Source organism: Chiloscyllium plagiosum, chromosome 37, assembly GCF_004010195.1.
Source record: "Chiloscyllium plagiosum isolate BGI_BamShark_2017 chromosome 37, ASM401019v2, whole genome shotgun sequence".
NCBI classification, from domain to species: Eukaryota; Metazoa; Chordata; class Chondrichthyes; order Orectolobiformes; family Hemiscylliidae; genus Chiloscyllium; species Chiloscyllium plagiosum.
This window is the reverse complement of record NC_057746.1, coordinates 16,369,825-16,390,350: the sequence shown is the minus strand read 5'-3', so window position 1 is coordinate 16,390,350 and position 20,526 is coordinate 16,369,825. Positions and strand designations below refer to the sequence as shown.

The following is a 20,526-nucleotide window of genomic DNA, read 5'->3' as shown; positions in this document are numbered from 1 at the left end:
ATGATGAGTGTGAATTGATGGTTTAGAGGTGGTGAGTTTGTGTTGCTGGTTTGGACGTGGTGATTGTGTGTTGGTGTTTGGAAATTGTGGCTAAGCAAGCATTTAGCATGCTTGTCTTTATTGCTCAGACCTTTTTGTGTTGGAGTTGGCACATTATGTTGAGGTTACACTGGATGTTGCTGAGGCCTCTTCTGGAGTACTGTGTACAGTTCTTGTCTCCCAGTTAAAGGAGGGATATTATTAAGTTGGAGGATGGGTTCAGAAGAGATTCACCAAGATGTTGCCAGGCAAAGAATGTTTGAGTTATAATGAGAGGCTGGGAACTTTATCGTGGAGCTTAGAAGGTTGAGAGTAACCTTATGGAGATCCTGAGAGGTGTAGATAAGTTGAATGGGAGGAATATTTCCCTAGGGTGGCAGATTTCAATACTAGTGGGCATTTTTGCAAGATGATAGGAGAAAGATTTTAAAAATACATGAGGGGCAATTTTTTTTACACAGAATGTGATTCATATGTGGAATGAACTTCCAGACGAAATGGTGGATGTGGGTACAGTTCAAACATTAAAAAGACATTTAGGTAAGTGCATAAATAGAAAAGGTTTGTAGGGGTCTGGGCTAGGAGTGAGCAGTTTAGTTTCGGATTAGGATCAGGATGGACTGGTTGGACCAAACAATCTGTCTTCATGCAGTCTGACTCTATGACTCCATGAGTGTATGCTGGGGATTTGGAGATGATGAGTGTGTATCAGGGTTTGGAGATGGTGAGCATGTGTCAGGGTTTGGAGATGTTGAGTGTGTGCTGGTGGGTCATAGGTGTGGGTGGATTGCCGAGTGAGTGTCTGAAGTTTGGAGATGGTGAGTGTGTGTTGGCGGATTTGAAGATGGTGTGTGTCAGGATTTGAAGAAGGTGAGTGTATGTCAGGGGTTTGGAGATGGTGAGTGTGTGCTGGTGGGTTGTAGGTGTGGGTAGATTGTTGAGTGAGTGTCTGAAGTTTGGAGATGGTGAATGTGTGTTGAGGGATTTGTGCAATGATGTTCAGTTCAGAATGTGACTGTTGTTTGTGATGACGTGCAAGCTGAAGGGGAATGTGGGAGGAAGTGAGACATTCAGAGACTATTTTCTGCACACAGGGTAGCAATTTATGAAAGCTCGTAGTATTTATTCTCAAGGATGAGCTATAAATATCTGAGTTCTAATCTTGATACAGTCACAGCTCAGAGTAACACCTCGTGTTGTAAATTAGGGCATGGGAATGGTCACTAAACAAGGCTAAAAGGAAAACTCTTCAAACATGGTATGAGAATCACTTTCCTTTTTCAGGATCAAGAGGATTTAAAGTAAAGTTAGAAAAAATATGTTCTAAGTATGTGCATCGCTGGCTGGGTCAGTGTTAATTAGAAAGAGGCAAAAGTGAGGACTGCAGATGCTGGAGATCAGAGTCAAGGGTGTGGTGCAGGAAAAGCACAGCAAGTCGGGCAGCATCCGGCATCACACTCTTGATTAGAATGAGGACAATTAACAGACAGCCAAATTGCAGTGGGTCTGGAGTCACATATTTGCAAGAACAGGGAAGGATGACTGATTCCCTTCCTTAAATGACACTTGTGAAGCAGATGGGGTTTTATGAGAATCAGTGGTGGTTATAGTACTTGCCTTTAGGGAAGTTTCTTAATTCCAGATTTACATTGTAGTCAGGTTTCAACAACAGTCATGAACCCATGTCTGCAGACCATTCGGGTGAATTTTTAGATTACTAATCAAGCGATAGTACCACCATGCCATTACCTTCTCAACAATGCTGGTAAAACAAGAACACATTATTTTTCTTATTTCACCTTGTTCTTCTTTATGTCTTCTGATGAAGCTGAATCAAACGCAGGAACAAATGAGGACTGCAGACGCTGGGGATCAGAGTCAAAAAGTGTGATGCTGGAAAAGCACAGCAGGCCAAGCAGCATCTGAGAAGCAGGCGAGTCGACGTTTCGAGCATGAGCTTTTCGTCAGGAATGTTTGGGAGGTGGTGCACCCTAGGGGGTCTGGGAGATAAATGGAAGGGAGTGTTTGGGTTGGGGAAGGTAGCTAAGAATGCAATAGGTAGATGAAGGTGTGAGCTGATGGTGATATTGTGACTGAACACTTCAACTCCCCCTCCCACTCTGCCAAGGACATGCAAGTCCTGGGCCTACTCCACTGCCAAATTCTAGCCACCAGAAACCTAAAGGAAAAACACCTCATCTTTTGCCTTGGGATCCTACAACCACACAGGATCAATGGCGATTTCACCAGTTTCCTGATCTCCCCTCTCTCCACCTTATCACAGATACAACCTTTCAACTCAGCACCACCCTCTTGAACTGTCCTACCTGTCCATCTTCCTTCCACCTACCTGCTCCAACCTCCGCTCCGACCTATCACCATCACCCCCCACTTTCATCTACCTCTCGCATTCTCAGCCACCTTCCCACCCACGTCCCATTTATCTCTCAGCCCCCTTGGGATCACCTCTCCCCTGACACCCCATGCCCCCATATTCCTGATGAAGTGCTTATGCTCGAAACATTGACTCTCCTGCTCCATGGATGCTGCCTGACCGGCTGTGCTTTTCCAGCACCACGCTTTTTTGACTCTGAAACAAACTCAGTCCACAGGCTTGAGCCAACATCTAATCTGGCACTCCAAGTGTTGGTTTAATAGAGTGGAGCACTGTCAGAGAATTATGTTCTCCTTCATGGGATCTTGCTGTTGCTGGTAAAGCCAGTTGTGTTACTCATTGCTAAATGTTTTTTCAAAGTTGTGCTTAATACAATTTTAAAAGGCAGTTAAAAGTCAAACACTGCTGTGGATCTGGACTCACAGGAAGGCACTGGCAGGTTGGGAGTATTAATGAGGTTTAATTCTGTCAGGGGGCAGCTTGGAAGGAGTATTGTACTGTCAAGGGTCACTACTGAGGATGTGCTACACTGTCAGAAGGTCAGTGTTGAGGGAACGCTGCACTGTCAGAGTGTATGTGCTGAGGGAGTGCTGCACTGTCAAAGGGTCTGTACTGAGAGAGTGCATTGTCAGAGAGTCAGTACTGAGGGAGAGCTACACTGTCAGAGGGTCTGAACTGAGTGAGTTTGGAATGTCAGAAGGCCAGTACTGAGAGAGTGCTTTAGGTCTAGAGGCTCAAAGCTGATAGTGCTATACTATTAAAGGTGCCACCTTTGTGATGAAGTCCTTACATCCGACTTGGATGTAATAGATCCCCCGGTGACTATTTTGAAAAAAAAACAATGTGATGAGGACCTCTCCCTGGCATCCTTGCCAATACTTCAACCCACTCATGATCAAATGAAGTAAACAGACACATCATTCATTGGTCGTATTTGCAATTTTTACGTATGCAATATATCTGCTTCCAAGTGACTGCTGTAAGTGACAACTCCTCTCCATGCCTGCAACATTGCATTTCAAGTGAGCTGTGAAGTCTGAGGGTGGATTGTGGTTGAAGGCTGAAGTTTAGGGACACTGTCTGTTCTTAAATCTATGTATTTGATTCCTTTTCTAATAGGCAAATGATTTGTGAGAGAAGACATGAACAATGGGGAACAGGATCTGGTCTGGAGAATGCCTTCACATTGGCTTCCTGCACTAACTGTATCAGACACCCAGAACATCTGCCTGACACAGCAAACAGATCTGGAAAGAAAACAAAATCTCAAATAAGAACAACCAGAACATCACCTACAGTCCCAACTCCTGGAATATTTACACCAATACTGCAGAAGATAGAATGAGTTTCAAGGCTAGGAACATCTGCCCGCATTGAGTTGGTCCCTGAGTGAGGGTGGCACAAGAGCAGAAAAACACCCCCAGACGAACTGAGATAGCCCCCTCTCTAAGTGGGGTCCAGTTGGAGTGATGCATCTATCCAGCCTGCTACCCCTTCAGATCCTTTATGTGACCCTGACTCTCTCTGCACAGCACTTCCCATCCTGGGGACACTATGACCTATGTAAGACCCGGATACACTGGGACAAATGGATGAGTTGGGATTACATGGCCTGTCAACCAGAGACCACGCTGCTCACCAGGTTCCTGAAGATCAGTCTGGATCCCCCCAACAGCACATGTGGAGAAACCCCTGAGATGTACTGCACTCTGGTGAGTACAATTATTTCTGAACCAGCCTCTGTTGTGTCTGGCACTGTGAACAGAGGCTCACTGAATGGCCTCTGTCAAAGTGGATTCCGTTCGCACTCTGACATTGGATTCATTATCAGGTGCATGGAGTACAAAATCAAGGAAGTGTTATAAAATCTACAGAAGTGAAAGGATAGTGAAGAAGGCATTGTTATGCTTTCCTTTATTGGTCAGAGTACTGAGTACAGAAGTTGGGAGATCATGTTGCATCTCCAGTATACAGGACTTTGGCTAGGCCACTTTTGGAATAAGATGTGCAATTCTGGTCTCCTTCCTGTCAGAAGGATGTTGTGAAACTTGAAAGGGTTCAGAAAATATTTACAAGTATGTTGCCAAGGTTGGAGGATTTGAGCTGTAGGGTGATGCTGTTTTCCCTGAAGCATCGGAGGCTGAGGGGTGACCTTACAGAGATTTATAAAATCATGAGGGGCACGAATAGAGTAAATAGAGGAAGTCTCTTCTCTACTGGGCATCGGTTTAGGGTGAGAAGGGAAAGATATAAAAGCAACCTAAGGGGCAACTTTTTCATGCACAGGTGGTACGTGTATGGAATGAGTTGCCAGAAGAAGTGGTGCAGGCTGGTACAATTGCAACGTTTAAGAAGCATTTGGATGGGTATATGAATAGGAAGGGTTTGGAGGAATATGGGCTGGGTGCTGGCAGGTGGGACTAGATTGGGTTGGGATATCTGGTTGGCATGGATAAGTTGGACCGAAGGGTCTGTTTCCGTGCTGTACATCTCTATGACTCTATCACTCTATGACTGCTCAGGCCCAGGTTGGAAGGTTGTGTCCATTGTGAGACAACATCCGAGATTTTCATTTTTTGGAGACAGTGCTAAAACCAGTTAACAGGGATGAGGGACTTCATTTAATGTGGAGATTGTGGGATTATGTCTGGAGTGAGAAATCTGTCCTATTCTGTTTCTCGTCACTGATGTTTATAATGTTCAAACGTCTTGGTGATGCTATGAAATATTTCAGTTCATGAAGTTCTGAATCAGGCCAAAATGCACCAGACTGGATTTCTGTGGGAATTGTTGCAATCTCACAGTGTCTGACCCTATCTGGTTTAGCCCTATAAAGCATCCGGTAAGCAATTGAGATGTAAATTCACGATTGTTTTTACATGTTAATCGTCATGTTGTTAAGCTAATCATTTCCTCAGGGTGACTAGTTTGTACAGTATTGTTTGAGGGAAAACTCCTGATGTAGGAATCAGACATATGGTTCAACAATTATTGAAAATGTATGATATATTTCAGAACATGCAGTTTATCACAGGGAATTATACTCCAAGTCAATCAGTAATCTGCTTTTTAAAAGAATCTTCTGCAATAAATTTTGCAGGTTCCATTCTGTAACGTTGCAAGCGTATCTGAAAGCAATGAGATCAGGTTCAATGTAAGTGACAGTTTCAAGACGTTTCAAAGTGCGTCACCGTGAGCGACTTATTTCTTGGAGTGTGGTCACTCTTTTAATGTTGGGGACGCATTCCTCAATTTGTGCACAGCAACACAGCAATGGAGGAAAAATCGCCTGGTGCTTGCGATATTAACTTCACGTCTGCAATCTTGAGAGGTTTCATAGTCAGGACTATGTGTCCGAATTTCGACTCCTTTATCCCGTATTTTTTATTCTTATTCGGTAACTTTTCGGCATTTTCTTTTTAAAAATGCACATTCCCTTGCTCCTTCTTTCCCAATCTGTTCCATCTCCTGAATTTTGCTTCTCTGATTCTGTATTCAGTGTGAGTGGGTGAGTGAGACGGAAAGACTCCAGGGTGAGAATGTATTCAGACTGTGACTGTGACGTTGGTGCAGAGACACTCATTCCTCAACAGATGCTGTGCTGATATAATGTATCGGGGTTCGGTGGGTGTAGGGGTTTGTAATATTGCAGCAATAATCCAGAGTAAGCGAGAGTCCCCAGTCCACAAATGAGTGAGAAACTGCTTTTAGGAGAGTCATAAAAATGCACAGCGCGGAAACAGACCCTTTGGTCTTACTCATCCATGCCGATGAGATATTCTAAATTAATCTAGTCCAATTTGCTAGCATTTGGTTCATATGCCTCTAAACCTTTCCTATTCGTATAACCACCCAGATTCCTTTTAAATGTTGTAATTGTACCAGCCTCCACCACTTCCGCTGGCAGCTCATTCCATACACTCGCCATCCTCTGTGTGAAAAAGTTGTCCCTTAGGTCCCTTCTAAATCTTTCCCCTCACCTCAATTTTGGATTCCCATACCCTGGGGAAAAGACTTTGGTTATTCAACCTGTCCATGCCCCTCATGATTTTATAAACTTCTGTAAGATCACCCCTCGGCCTCCGATGCTCCAGGGAACCCAGCCTATTCAGCCTCTCCCAATTGCTCAAACCCTTCAACCCAGGCAACATCCTTTTCTGCACTCTTTCAAGTTTCATAACATCTTTTCTATAGCAGAGAGACCAGGATTGAATGCAGTTTTCCAAAAGTTGTCTAAACAAAGTTCCGAACAACTTCATGACTTCACAACTCCTATACTCAATGAAAGTCTCACTATTAATTTCCCTCTAACTGCCTTACCTGGACACTTTTCAACAGAAACCCTGACTATTCACTCGACAGTACTGAAGCTCAGAAATCTGTCTGTGCCTCCCTCTCTTCCCTATTCGTTCAATACAAACACACACACACACACACTCAGCGAAGAGACAAGTAGTCACTATTAGTGTTCAATAAACGAGATCGGGGGAAACAGTGATCCAGTTTCTCAGCTTCTCACAACATGGGGTGGATAAAAACAAGCAAACCTCACGAAGATTAATTCATCAATCGAGTGTGTGAGTCAAAATGGAATGGGATGGGTTTTTATCCATTTTACGATTCAATAGATTTTGTTTAAACTGCAAATTAGATGAAATGTAAATGTTAATTAGATTCAGGAACACTGCGGTTAGTTACAGGAGGAGTAATCCCAAGGACATGAGTTCAAAACCCACCATAGCAGTACGGGAATTTCCAAAAACAAAAATCAGGAATAAAATAAAGGTCTGTCTCATTGGCCATGCCATTGTTGAACTGACACATTTTTAAAAATGCCATTTGTTTCACTAGCCTTTCTTCAAATCGTAAAGTGTCCTTACAAAGCCGGTTTGGCCTTTCTGTGACGCCAGCCCCCGAGCAATGTGTTTGTCCTTCAAAACGGAAGAGACACTCAGCTCATAGACAACATGGGTTTGAAGGGAAGATGTTTTGTGGATGGGTTTATTGCCTGTGCTGTTGCAGTTTCGCTGCTTTTTCCATACCTTATGACCAATCACCATCGAATTTTGGGGCAGTTCACCTTCCGCTCTCTTTAGTGTGGAGATGCTGAATATGCTTCCGCTGGTCCGACGTGTGAGACAGGAGATTGGATTCACCCGTCCCTGGCACTAATCTTCGGGGTTTGCTTTGGCTTATGACAACAACTGCACCTGGATAGAGTGCCTTTCACGGAGTAAGATGGACTGCACAGTAACGTATTCAGACAGCACTTCCACACTGAACAACAAAAAAAGAACAGTAACGAAAAGCCTTGTCAAATACAGCAGTGTTAATCAGATGCGAGAGGTCGAGACATTTATGGAGGGAATTCCAGAATTTAGGGCGAAGGCGGTTGGAGGCGGAGGGGTTAAGATCATGAATGTTCAAGAGGTTGTAATTGAAGTGGCAGGAATAATTTGGTGAGTTTGGGGATCAGGATTTCAGAGACAAATGGGTTGTGACTCCATGGAGGAAAGTGAACCACAGAGTAAAAAAAAATGTTTTGCCAAACTGGGGACTGGTGTAACCCTGGTGTATCCCTGCCAAGATAGCAGGGATGCGGCTTGGCAGTAAGAGAGGTTGTGACATTATTGGAATAATCCAGTCCGGAGGTGGCAAAGTCAGAGTTGAGGCTTTCAGCAACAGATGAACTGAGGTAGAGGCAGACCGAAGCAGTATTATTGAGATGGGAAAGGCAATGGAGAGGAGATGGTCAATTCTTCATCACTTGGGCCCAAAAGGAGTCTGTTAATTCTAATCAATGCCAGTGTTGAAAGTAGAATATTCCACAAATTCTATAATCACCCACTAGATTCATTTCTTGCAACAGCTCAATGTGTTCACATGCAATTCCACTTCAATGACAAGTTTTTATTGATCTGAGGTTTTTTGCAAGCTACAGAACAAATCTCATTGAGACTCTGCACAAGTGATATGTGGGCCACTTTAAGCAGATAGGAAAGAAGGAGACAGTACACTGGATACAGTTAGCCACAGTGTGATCCACAGAGAGATGGGACACTCTTCAGTGTGACACAGTGTGACTCAGAGAGGGAGAAATGGGACACTGGTATAGTAAGACACAGTACATCTTGATCGATTGGAAATAAGTGTGGCAATTTTCCCAAAAGCAGGAGATAATTTGGCTCCAGTAAGTATTGGGTTGGCTTGAGACATTACATTCTTTTTTCTAATCGATCTGTTCAGAGATGTCATTGAACATGTCTAGAGCAGGTAAGAATACTAACCTGCAAGTAGAATGCCAAACGGTCTGGGACAGAAGTTCTGAAACTGACTGGGACCTTCCAGGATCCAACATTGGGGCCACAGGCACCCAGACAACATTTAACTTTCTGAAAGCCAGGAACAGCAGTTAACCTCTGTTGGCTGCATCCACTCATCTCTGGAAGATGTCTGACACTGGACAGAAACTAACTCCGTGCTTCAGCAATACCACATTTGATCTTCTCCTGCAGGATTTTTAGAGGAGAAGGGATGTACTGTTTCTGCAAAATGGAAACAGGAGTCCGTCTGCTGGCAAAGGCAGTGTGGATAGAGGTCAGTACCTGTGGGTGCTTCAAGATTCAATGGATGAAGTGCTGTCAACAGATGAATGATCTGCTGCACTCCATCAACAGTAAGTGCCATTGTCTGCTCAGTGCTGCATGTCCCCACGAGAGTGAGTTAGCATTGTTGGTTTGCCATTGCGTGCACAAGGTTGCAATAGGTAAGGCATTTCCATCAAACTCCTCATGTACGCTGAATATAACTAGAGCCATGTTTCATATTTGTACCATGGTGGTACTGCCACTCACACATAAGATACTTAGAATGTCGGAGCAGGAGAAGGTCATTTATCCCATTGAACCCACTTTACTTTTGAACATGAACATGGTTGGGCCTCTAACTCAGCACCAAATTCCCACACTTTCCCACACATTTTGACACTTTCAGCCTCCAGAATTCTATTTCTTCCTTGAATATATTGAGTGACTTGACTTGTTCACCCTTCTTTGGTAGAGAATTCCATAGGTTCACCACCCCATGAATCAGGTAATTTCTCCTCCTTTCTGTCTAAAATGGTCCACCTCGTGTCCTGAGACCATGACCCCCTTGATTGTCATCACACAAAGAGAGACATCCTCCCTTCATCCTGTCTTTCCAGCCGTGTTGTACATTTTAATGAGTTTGCTGGGGTTCACAGTTGACACACTGAAGGTTCTACAACATTTAACAGCTCATTCACCACCAGATCACCAGCTTTTCACATGAGAATGTACAAACAAAATACACTTTCACTGATAGGTTGCATGGTGCAAGGACACAATACAAATAGCAGCTTTAGTCAGAATTCTTCAGGATTATCTTAGTTCCATATACCATTGAATACTTTATTGTCATTCACGTACTCTTGCTCCTTGACCAAACAAAAGCACCATTTATTCGGAGATGTCTGATACCACCTCAGATGGTAAAAAGAAAGCATTCATAGCTTTGAGGATTGAAATCTCAATCTGTGAAAGCAGGCCATGTGTTCATGTACCCATGCTAATTTCTCTTAATGTCACTCACTAGTCACAGGAGAAGGACATGCATAATGAGTATGAATGTGTGGAGACAGAAAGGAGGCTGTGCCTGATTTAAGGTTCCTCGACCATCACCTCCCCCACCCTTCCATTTCAAATTGCAGGCAGTGTAGCTGGCAGGAGAGCAAGGATCATTGCCTGCACTGAACGGGAGTTTGGATGTGTACACACATCTCACTAGAGAAAAAAATACCACGCTCCTATTCCTAGATGCACATGAAATAGTAATGTCTTAAATAAAATATTTTGGCTCACAGAAATATCAAATTGGAGACAGTGCAGAAGAGGTTTACAGGAATGCTTCCAGGGATGAGAACTGTCAGTTATGAGAGGTTGAGTCTATTCTCCTTGGAGAGAAGGGTAAGAAGAGATCTGTGCACATTTTCCACATCACGAGGCTGGATAGAGTAGGTAGAGACAAATAGTTCCCACTTGCCATTGGATCAAGAATCCGAGGTGTAATGATACTATGGCTTTATAAGGTGTATGTTATCCTTTTTGTCATGGAGAGGTTGAGACAGAGGTGTAGAGCAGCGTACTTCAAGCTGATGAAGAAAACAAGTTGTGAGGCTTTGTGTGTTTATTTAAAGTTGGAACAGTAGAAGCAACCTGAATGGGTGGATTCAAGCTCCCACAGAACCTGGATTTTTAGTTTGGTTTTCAGTAGCTGTTGGGGTTGTGAAAGTTACTTTGCTAAAGTTGAAAGCTGGGGCTCTCTTCGTGCAGCTAGAAATGCATGTGAGACTATCTATTTTACTGAATTTGCCTTTGTCAAAGGTGTGTTACTATATTGGAATAGTTCTTGTTTAGTAATTAAATAATCTATCATTCTGTTAAGTTTTCCAATACAGTTAAGTTATTCCATTCCTTTCTTTTGCTTGTATTTTAACCAGTGTATGAATAAAGTGTGTTTTGCTTCAGGGCTGGTAGCTTGACCAATTAAGTTGCATCTGTAATGCAATGTCTGCCACTTCCCTTTAAAATAAGAAAAATGTTAGGGTCTAAGCTATTTCCTTGTCATGTTTTGAGGGGCTTGGTCTGGTTTATAACAAGGACACAGATTTAAATTGATTTGCAAAGGAAACAACTTTCAGATGAAACACAACGTTTTCACATGAATCTGGAATTAACTGCATAGAAGTTTGGTGGAAGCAGGTTCAACTGAGATATTCAAGAGGACATTGGATGGTCATTTGCAAAGAAACAATATGAAAGGTTATGAGGAATAGGCAGAAAAGTGACACTAAGTAATGACGTTCTTTTGGAGAGGCAACATAGACACAATGGACCAAATGGCCTTCTTTGGCACCGTAACATTTCTTTGATTGTGTGATAACTTTATGTATTTCCATACAGCTTCTGGATCTCGCTCCCCATCTATGAGAGAAGAAAAGAGCCCCATTTTCCATACATATTTCTCGCACCATTCTGAACAGTACCTCTAAGGAAGAAGATGCAGCACCTTCAGAGGCTGCGCCTTCCTCTCCAGCTTCCACCAATGCAGAGATTCTAGAGTAGCTTCAGGGTCACATTCTAGTGAGGACAACACTGACCAAAGGACACAGCTACAGAGGGAGGTTACAGCTACACTGAAGAACAGGTCCTTGATGAGCCCATTCCAGATGATAAGCATCTGCACTCAGCAATTAATGAGTTCTTGTAGATGCATAAGCAAATACTAATGTCAATTAGGGAAGGAAATCTGCTGTTCCTACCTGGGATAGTGCAATGTGTCAGTGGGTTACATTGCTGCCTCACAGCGCCAGGAACCAGGGTTTGATTCCAGCCTTGGGCGACTGTGTGTGTGGACTTTGTACATTCTCCCCGTGTCTGAATGGGTTTCCTTTAGGTACTGTCATTCCCTCACACAGTCCAAAGATGGGCTTAGGTGGATTGGCCATCGTAAAGTGCCCATAGTGTCCAAGGATGTGAAGGCCAGGTGGATTATTAGAAATGGGAAATGCAAGATTATAGTGACAGGGTGGATTTGGGTGGGATGCTCTTTGTGTGGACTTGATGACATGCTTCCACACTGTAGGGACTCAATGATTCTACCTGGTCTGGCCTACGTATGAATGCAAACCCACAGCGATGTGGCTAACTGTTAACTGTCCTCTGGTTGATTATGGATGGGCAATAGATTTTGGGCTAGGTAGTGATGCCCACATCCCATGAATGAATAAATTTAAAAAATAGCAGGGGATCATTTCACAGAGGTGCCAGAAACGTGTAGCAAAGAGACCATATGCTATTGGATGTGTGAACAGATGGCTGCCTACATGTAGTAGGTAACAGGCAATGTAGAGAGGCAGGATTTGCTCTGTCAGTCAGTCTGTGGATGCATTCATTCTCTGACTGGATGAAATGGAGCTCAGACATCTTTACCCTTCCTCCCCATGCCCCATCCCCTTAATAGGGTGAGGGAGGTGCCATTAAGTACAGACAGGGTGAAGGAGTGATAGCCAGACAATCAGGAAGTCCCGTTGTGCCAAGGCTCTCTGCCTCCGCTGTGCCAATGACTTGGCCACCACCATCTGATAATTCTGAGAAGGTTGCAACTGCATCTACACATGAGACACTCAGAACAACCCAGGAATATTAGGGCAGGGAAGGGTGGGGTGGGGTGGGGTGGGGAAGAGGTGCCAAAGCCAGCAGAGCCGTCAGTTGGGACTCCTCAAGCTCAGCTGTTGAGAAAGCTCCCAACCGTCATGATAGGTATAGACAGATTAAAGAGTCCTCAAATCACACTGGATTTGCAGGTATCAATATTATGTAGAATCATGCAGTGTTTGTGTTTTTATTATATATTTATGGGATTAGGCCAGCACTTATTGCCTATCCCTAGTTGCCCAGAGAGCAGTTAACAGTCAACAACATTGCTGTGGGTCTGGAGTTGAATGTCAAACAGACCAGGTAAAGATAACTGTTTCCTTCCCTGAAGGACATCAGCAAACCAGATGGGTTTTTCCTGACTATTGACAATGGTTTCATGGTCATCATTAGGCTCTTAATTCCAGGTTCGTTTTTAAATAAGTGAGTTCAAATTGCATCATTTGCCATAAGAGGATTTGAACCCAGGTCCTGAGAACTTTCACCTGGGTCTCTAGGGATTAATTGTCTAGCAATAATACCACTAGGACATTGCTTCAGTTCACAAATACTGCTTTGTAATCCAGTAATGTGGTCCTTTGCTACCGAGAGAAGGCTTTTAATTGATTCTAAAACAAAAACAGAAATTGGGGGAAAAACTGAGCAGGTCTGGGAGAAAAAAAGAATTAACACTTTGAGACCAGGGCTGATCACCAAAGTGATTGTGTGCACCATGCGATGTTGGGCCTAGAACAAAGGCTGTCAGTCTCTGTTGCCCTTTGGGAGGAATGTGACTGTGGGAAAGAGAAATCTTGAGCTAGACGTGTGTCTTTGGACAGGCACTCAGTATTTTGTAGGCCCTCAAAATGTCTGCAATAGATTAATGCCTCTTGCTCACTGACCATTCAGGAAGGGCATGTCATCCAACATGACACGGTACTAATGCTCTGGGTCAAAATCTGGACAGGAACTCAAAACCAAAATAAAAAAACAAATACCAATAAAGAAGCATAAAATGCTCACATGTATGTTAGGAGTCAGATATTGCCTTTATGATAGGAATGTCTCTCAGCCAAGGCTCCATGCTGCGAATGTTCATCTACGTCTGTTCAAAAGCATTCAGGTTCAAATGTAGCCACTACTAGGTTAACTTACCCTGTCTACCACATCACCCTGGCTTCTTAAATGGCAACATTAGCAGCTTTGCCTCCAACAGTATCTCCATTGGACTCCTCCTCTATCCTGTTTGCATGGACATATGGTTTGGTCCGTTTCACCTTCTTGCTAAATTGTCACCCGTAGTTGAGCTACGTTGTGCAAGGAACAACAATCATGATTAGTGGAGCCTCTGTCCAGAGAGTACCGGAGTACTCCAGGCAAAGAAGTGCATTTTCAGGAGATCAAACATTCAGTGATGGCTCTAGTGGATATATGGGCAGCAGTGTACCATTCAATCCTCCCCTTCTAATGTGCTCTCTCCCCTGAACATGCTTTAATCTTTCCCTACGACTGTGGCTTCACTTATAGTTTCACTCATCCTCCTGAGTTTCCCCTTAAGCCCTCACCCATCCAGCCCACCAATAGACTTGGAACACCCTTTGTGCGAGTCATCTGCTCCTTCATCGGTTAACCTCATAACCCCATTGTGTTCCCCATTCTCAGTATGCTGCATTCACTTCTCCTTAACCCTACATAGTAGCTTTTCCCTCTGCCTCCCAATTGCCTATCTCCATTCGCTAAGATCCTTCTGGTACTGCTAAACAGCCACACCAAAGGCGAGGGGCAAGGGTTGAGAAAGTTGAAATTTCACAGTGACCTCAGCCAATTAAACTGGTACTGTTGGCACCACTCTGCATTGCAATCCAGCCATCCAGTCCCTTTGGCCTTGGGCCTTCCCCAATGGCCTATTCTGTGGTGCAGTTAATCAATTTCCTGAAACCAGGGAAGATAACATCTATCATCTCCTTCCATTATTTAGCTGGTCATCTCTTCAATTAAATTCAATTCATAAATCAATTATGACTCCCACTGAATTCACTCATGTTTCCCAAGGTGTCCCTCATATTATGTCTCACAAAAATTTTCAACTCATTTCCAACAATGGAAGCGAAGCTTGTGGCTCTATGATTCAATGGTTTGTTGTCCCAAGCCTGAAGTTAGGAATCACATTTACTGCATTTCAGTCCCCTGGCATTTGGCTTAAGTCTTGGGAATTCTGAAGCGTCTCCTCTGAAACCATTCAGAATTGCTTGAGCCATTCACTACATTCACTACATGTGTTTTGAGGTTCACTCACAAAGGGAGGATCATTGGCACTTCTGTCGAAACACAGTCTGACTTATGCAGCTAAATCTCTGACAGCCAATTATTTCTGAGTCCCAGCAGCAACACTAAAAAAAATCCAAGTGAGCCATGACAGACGATGAATGTTAATGTTGAGTTTCTGGGTTTCATCTTTAACATTAAGACTTGCATTGGTATCGAACTATTCACTACCTTACAAGGTCCCAAAGTGCGTCATTGCCTGTGCAATACATTTCAAAATTCAGTCACTGAATTGCAAATGCAGTAACCAATTTCAGCAGAGCAAGATCCACCAGCAGGTGAGCTGATAACCAGGTTCTCTCAGGATTATTTATATTGTCTCTTCCTTTGCTTCTCAATGTAATGCCTTGCAGCACAGAAAGTGACCATTCAACCCATTGATGCAAGCTTGTTGAAAGAGCTTTCTTCGATAGTCCAGCAATTGTTTTCCTTTGAACAAAAAACAAAGGACAAAGAAAATTTACAGCCCAGGAACAGGCCTTTCGGCCCTCCAAGCCTGAGCCAATCCAAATGTACTGTCTCAACCTGTCGCCCAGTTCCTAAGCATCTGTATCCCTCTGCTCACCACCTACTCATGCATCTGTCCAGCCACATCTTAAATGAATCTACCATGCCTGCCTCTACCACCTCCGGTAGCAACGAGTTCCAAACGCCCACCACCTCCTGTGTGAAGTACTTGCTGCACGTATCCCCCTAAAAGTTTCCACCTCTCACCTTGAAAGAGTGACTTCTCGTTATTGAATCCTCCACCCTGGGTAAAAGCTTGTCTCTATCCACCCTGTCTATACCCTTCAATCAGGTCCTCCCTCAATCTCCTTTTTTCGAATGAAAATAAACCTAACCTACTCAATCTCTCTTCATAGCTAGCACCTTCCATACCAGGCAACATCCTCGTAGACCTTCTCTGCACCGTCTCCAAAATGTCCACATCCTTTTGGTAATGTGGCAGCCAGAACTGTACATAGTATTATTTCTTTCCAGATATCATAAGTGACTTTTCTTTAACCAATTTTGATTAGTTTCTCAGGGTCAGGATGGGTACAATGGACTGTTTGGTCTCCATTTGTACTGCATGAGTCATCAATACTTTCTGCTGTCTTAAAAGTGCTTGTTTGAAGCAAATTTGAAAAATCAATGGGATTTTTGTCTGGTCAAGCCAATCATTTGCGCTGTAATATTACAGTCTATTCTTCAGTGACAAAATTTTGATTCTCACATGGGAGGGTCTGAAACAGACAGCAATAAGTGATCTGGGGCCAGAGACTTTTCCTCTGTTAATCCTCACTCTGACCAAATTCTCACTCACTGACCACTGACCCAAAAAACCAGGTTACACATTAAACTTCACAAGCCTCTTTATTCCTGGATCAGACCTCCCTAACTACGTTGTTCCCTTTGGGAATGTTCTGTTCACTTTAGCAGCTTAGTGGGACAATCTTTGAAGAATTATTTATTGGCTGATGTGACAATGACTGACTGACCCCAGACCCTGTCATCAGTGATGGATTTATTTATCGACCAGTTTGAATGATGAGGAGTCTCAGTTCCATCTCCTGTTATTCTGTTTCTCATTCTCTGTAATGCCCACACGAAAATTTAATTATAAATACAGATACAAAAAGACAGGCAAGGTCGTGAGTTCAATCCCAATGCCAGAGATATTTGCTGTGGAGTTCCGAGTTCTCTGTCTCTTCAAGAAATATTTATTCCTCAATAATATATCCCTCATTATATCATTGCCGTTTGTGGGATCCTGCTCTGCGCAAGCTACAGGCAGTGCTGCACCTCTCGATCTTTCATCCCTTTTCCACCTTTCTTGTTCACCAGAAATTCTTTCTCTTTTGTCTTTGAGCTCTTGCTGTTAGCTGTTATTGTATTCACCCCCTCCTCTCCAACACCCTGCTCAGCACTGGAATAGAAAGTAAACACAGGGATTAAAGCTGTTGCTTCAATCCAGTTTCGCAATGAATCGGTGGGCTATGTGACAAATTGATCACAGACATGAAGCTGAATGAGGCTGGGTCCAGTAGGGAGATTAGTCTGAGGTGATTGCCTTTTCCTAGAGACACTTTATTAGAAACAAATCACCCATTGAGTGAATGGGGGAGGGGATTTAAATTGAAAGTGCAGCGTCTAGTGAAAGGTGACTGTGCTGTATAAGGACTGACCTACACAGTGTCCTGGCAATAATGTGGGATTTACATCACTGTTTGGAAGAGATTTACTATAGATGCTCATTCTTTCTCTAGTGTGCGTTCTATTCGCTGAAACCTCTGCCTAGTCTTCTCACTTCTGAAATGTTTGGACACAAACAGCAGGTGCAGAGTTCTGAGTTTCATTAACTTGTGCAAACATTCATTTCTATCAGCTCACTGCCTTCGTAATTAAATTCCAGTGCTTAGATTTCTATCGAGCTGCCTCACAAGACCTTGGCATAGAATGGTTCTCCCTTTCGGAAATCCAATCGCGGAATGTCGGAGTCACGGCAACTTATTCCCATCCCCAGCCACCATGATTATATTTGGTAGTGGGTTTGGTGACATGCTTTGCCATTTCAGGAGGTAGTCAAGCGTCTGCAGTATTGTGTATGACTGAAAACACGGAACCGGGGGGAAAAAGGATCAGAGGCAGGCCCTTCGAACCTGCTGAACCATTCAATATTATCACAGCTGACCATCCAACTGGTCCCTCACTTTCTCTCCATATCCTTTGATGCCTTCAGCCTTAAGGGCAGCACGGTGTCTCAGTGGTTAGCACTGCTGCCTCACAGCGCTAGGGACCCGCGTTCGATCCCCGCCTCGGGCAACTGCCTGTGCGGAGTCAGCATATTCTCCCCGTGTCTGTGTGGGCTTCCTCCGATAATCCAAAGATATGCAGGCCAGGTGAATTGGCCATGCTAAGTTGCCCATAGTGCTAGGGGCCCTAGTCAGGGGTAAATATAGCATCTGGGCGGGTTACTCTTCGGAGTGGACTTGTTGGGCTGAAGACTCTGTTTTCATACTGTAGGGAATCTAATCTAAACTCTTTGAAAACCTGCAATGCGTTTGTCTTAACTGCTTTCTGCGGCAGAGAATTCCACGATCTTACCCCTCCTTGGGAGAAAATGTTTTTCCTTACCTCAGTTCGAAATGGCCTAACTCATATCCTTAGACTGTGACCCCTGGATCTGGACTCTCCAGTCATCAGGAACATCATTTCTGTATTTACCCTGTCAAGCCCTGTCAGAATTTTATGGATTTCTATGGGATCCCCTTTCATTCTTCAAAACTCCAATGAATAAATTCCCAAACAGTATAGTCTTACTTCAGACTAAGTCCTGCCATCCCAGGAATCCATCTGGTAAACATTCGCTCTTGTACATCCTTCCTCATATACGGAGACCAAAAACTGCACACAGAATTCCAAGTGTGATCTCACCAAAACCCTGTACAATTGCAGCAAAACACCCTTGCTCATATCCTCCCATTCTTTTCCTATGAGAGTCAGGAGTCCGTGCCTTCTTCACTGCTTGTTGCACTTGCGTGCAGTGACTGGTGTACAAAGACACCCAGGACTCCTGCTTATGGTGGTATAATTTGCCACATTAGAAAGGAGTTAAGAATCAGCAGCATCGTGTGGGGCTGGAGCCACGTACTGTTCAAGACTAGGTAAGGGCAGCAAATGTTGAAGCTCGGTGTCTAATGTAAAGTGACTGTCATTTCTCAGGAATAGTGGACTAGGGCCCTGTCAATAATGTGGATCACACGACACGTCCATCACCGGGAGTCAGCTGAGACCAAATGTCAGTTCTGATGGATCTGCCTGTTGTAACCTGGGAAATCAAAAGGCTGTTCAAAAGCAGGTTTCCCTTCCTGAAGGACATTCTTGGGCTAGTTGGAATTCCATTGCAATCTGATGTTTACTGCTTCCTGGAATTTTAAAATTGAAATCAAATTCTCAATCTGCCCACTGAGGGATTTGAACACAGCTTCTCCGGATTCTTAGTAACAATCATTTCGCTGCACTCAACATTTCTTCGCTGCATCAGATTGGTTTAGCACTGGCTTCAGCCCAACACAATGGAGCTATGACACGTTGAACAGCGCTCTAGTGCTGGGGGTGGTGGAGGGCTTGGAAATGATGAAAGGGTTTAATGAGGTGAATGCAAAGGAGGTGTTCCCAATTGTGGGGGGAGGGGGGGGGGGGAACTAGGAAAACTTCAGATAGTCAGTAATAAAACCAAGTGGGAATTAGGAGGAAAAGAAATCCACGAAAATAATGACAGTGAGGAAGTCAGCACCGCAAGGAGTGGTGGAGGCTAATAATAGAGAAGTTTGTGAATAAGCGAGGAGTACAGATGAGGGGGGAAATAAATAAAGGATACGTTGATGGGATGAAACAGAAGAGGAAGCTGGTATGCTAAATAAACATCACCGTGGACTAGTTAAGCCAAATGGCCAGAATACGTGTGTGTGTGTTTTTTTTAAATGAACTCAACCTAATTGTCTGCAGACACCACTTGGAGTCAGCATCTTGAGCGGCAACTGTTAAGAGTCAGTGAAACTGAAAATGAACACAGTTCTATAGAAATAAACGTACATTTCTAGGGCACGTTTCACAACCACGGGCATGTGACAAATAATATTTGCCATCGTCCCTGAGGACCACAGGGCTGCTCTGTTATTAGTTGAACCCAACGTTGTTCACCGCTCCTCGGGTGAAGGGAGAGGTTGAGAAGGCGAGATCTTCATGGTAAGCTCAGAAAGTAATGTCGAGCTGCATCCTTTGCTCCATCCCCATCCATCACCAGTCTTAATACTACCTACGGGACATAGTTCCATTCACTCCCTCTTAATTCATGCCCCCGTGCATCACTTTGGGATATTTTCCAATGTTTAAATTAATTCGAACAAAGGACAAATTACTCGCTGCTTGGAAGTAACAAGATTCTGTGGGAGTGAACTTTACGGAGCCAGTAACTTCTGTCTTTAATAACCTGCTAATGAACACCATTAACCAGGGGAATGAACCGTGCCGATAGCGAATGCTTTCGTTAGCGATAGCGACAGGATCTCAGTCACACGACACGTTGTAAATCCAAGATAACAGCACTTAAAGCTCTGAAATAAACGTCAGGGGGTGAGTGGATTTGTTGCAGTAACAATGATTCATAAGAGCCTGCATTTACACTCCACCGTGACAGAAACAGTTTCTGAACTATACGATCCTTCATATTAAAAGCTCTTCCCTTCCCGTGATGATGCAGCCAGAGCGGATTCAGTTTCTGGCTTGGCCGGGTGGTGATGATCAATTACTGGTTCAACAACAACTTGTATTTATGTAGCACCGTCGACAGTAATTAGATATTCCCAAGGTTCCTTGCAGAAGGATAAGTCAGACAGGAATTGACAGCGAGCCACATCGTAGGAGGGGTGGTGCGATTCTCTTTTTTAAGAGTGACTGAATGGCAGGGAGTGCGTCCAGGGGTTTACAAAAGGAACCGTAGGTGAGACGGTACTGTGCAGCATAACAAACCATTTTTTGAAATGGGACGATGCTCGATAAGGCCAGAAT

The 20,526-nt window shown here is 43.8% G+C and overlaps 2 protein-coding genes across 7 annotated transcripts in view; both read left to right on the top strand.

Moving 5' to 3' along the window:
- LOC122541318 (netrin-G1-like) overlaps positions 1–20,526 on the top strand; it is a 910,622-nt gene that overhangs the window by 1,705 nt on the left and 888,391 nt on the right. The gene's annotated exons all lie outside the window — the stretch shown is intronic.
- Positions 1–20,526, top strand: part of LOC122541316 (netrin-G1-like) — a 41,361-nt gene that overhangs the window by 2,995 nt on the left and 17,840 nt on the right. For all 3 annotated transcript variants that reach the window (XM_043677958.1, XM_043677957.1, XM_043677959.1), the window contains exon 2: positions 3,554–4,146. In XM_043677958.1, the coding sequence (XP_043533893.1) occupies positions 3,904–4,146 (243 nt within the window). In that variant the 5' untranslated portion in view covers positions 3,554–3,903. The remainder of the gene's footprint in view (positions 1–3,553; positions 4,147–20,526) is intronic.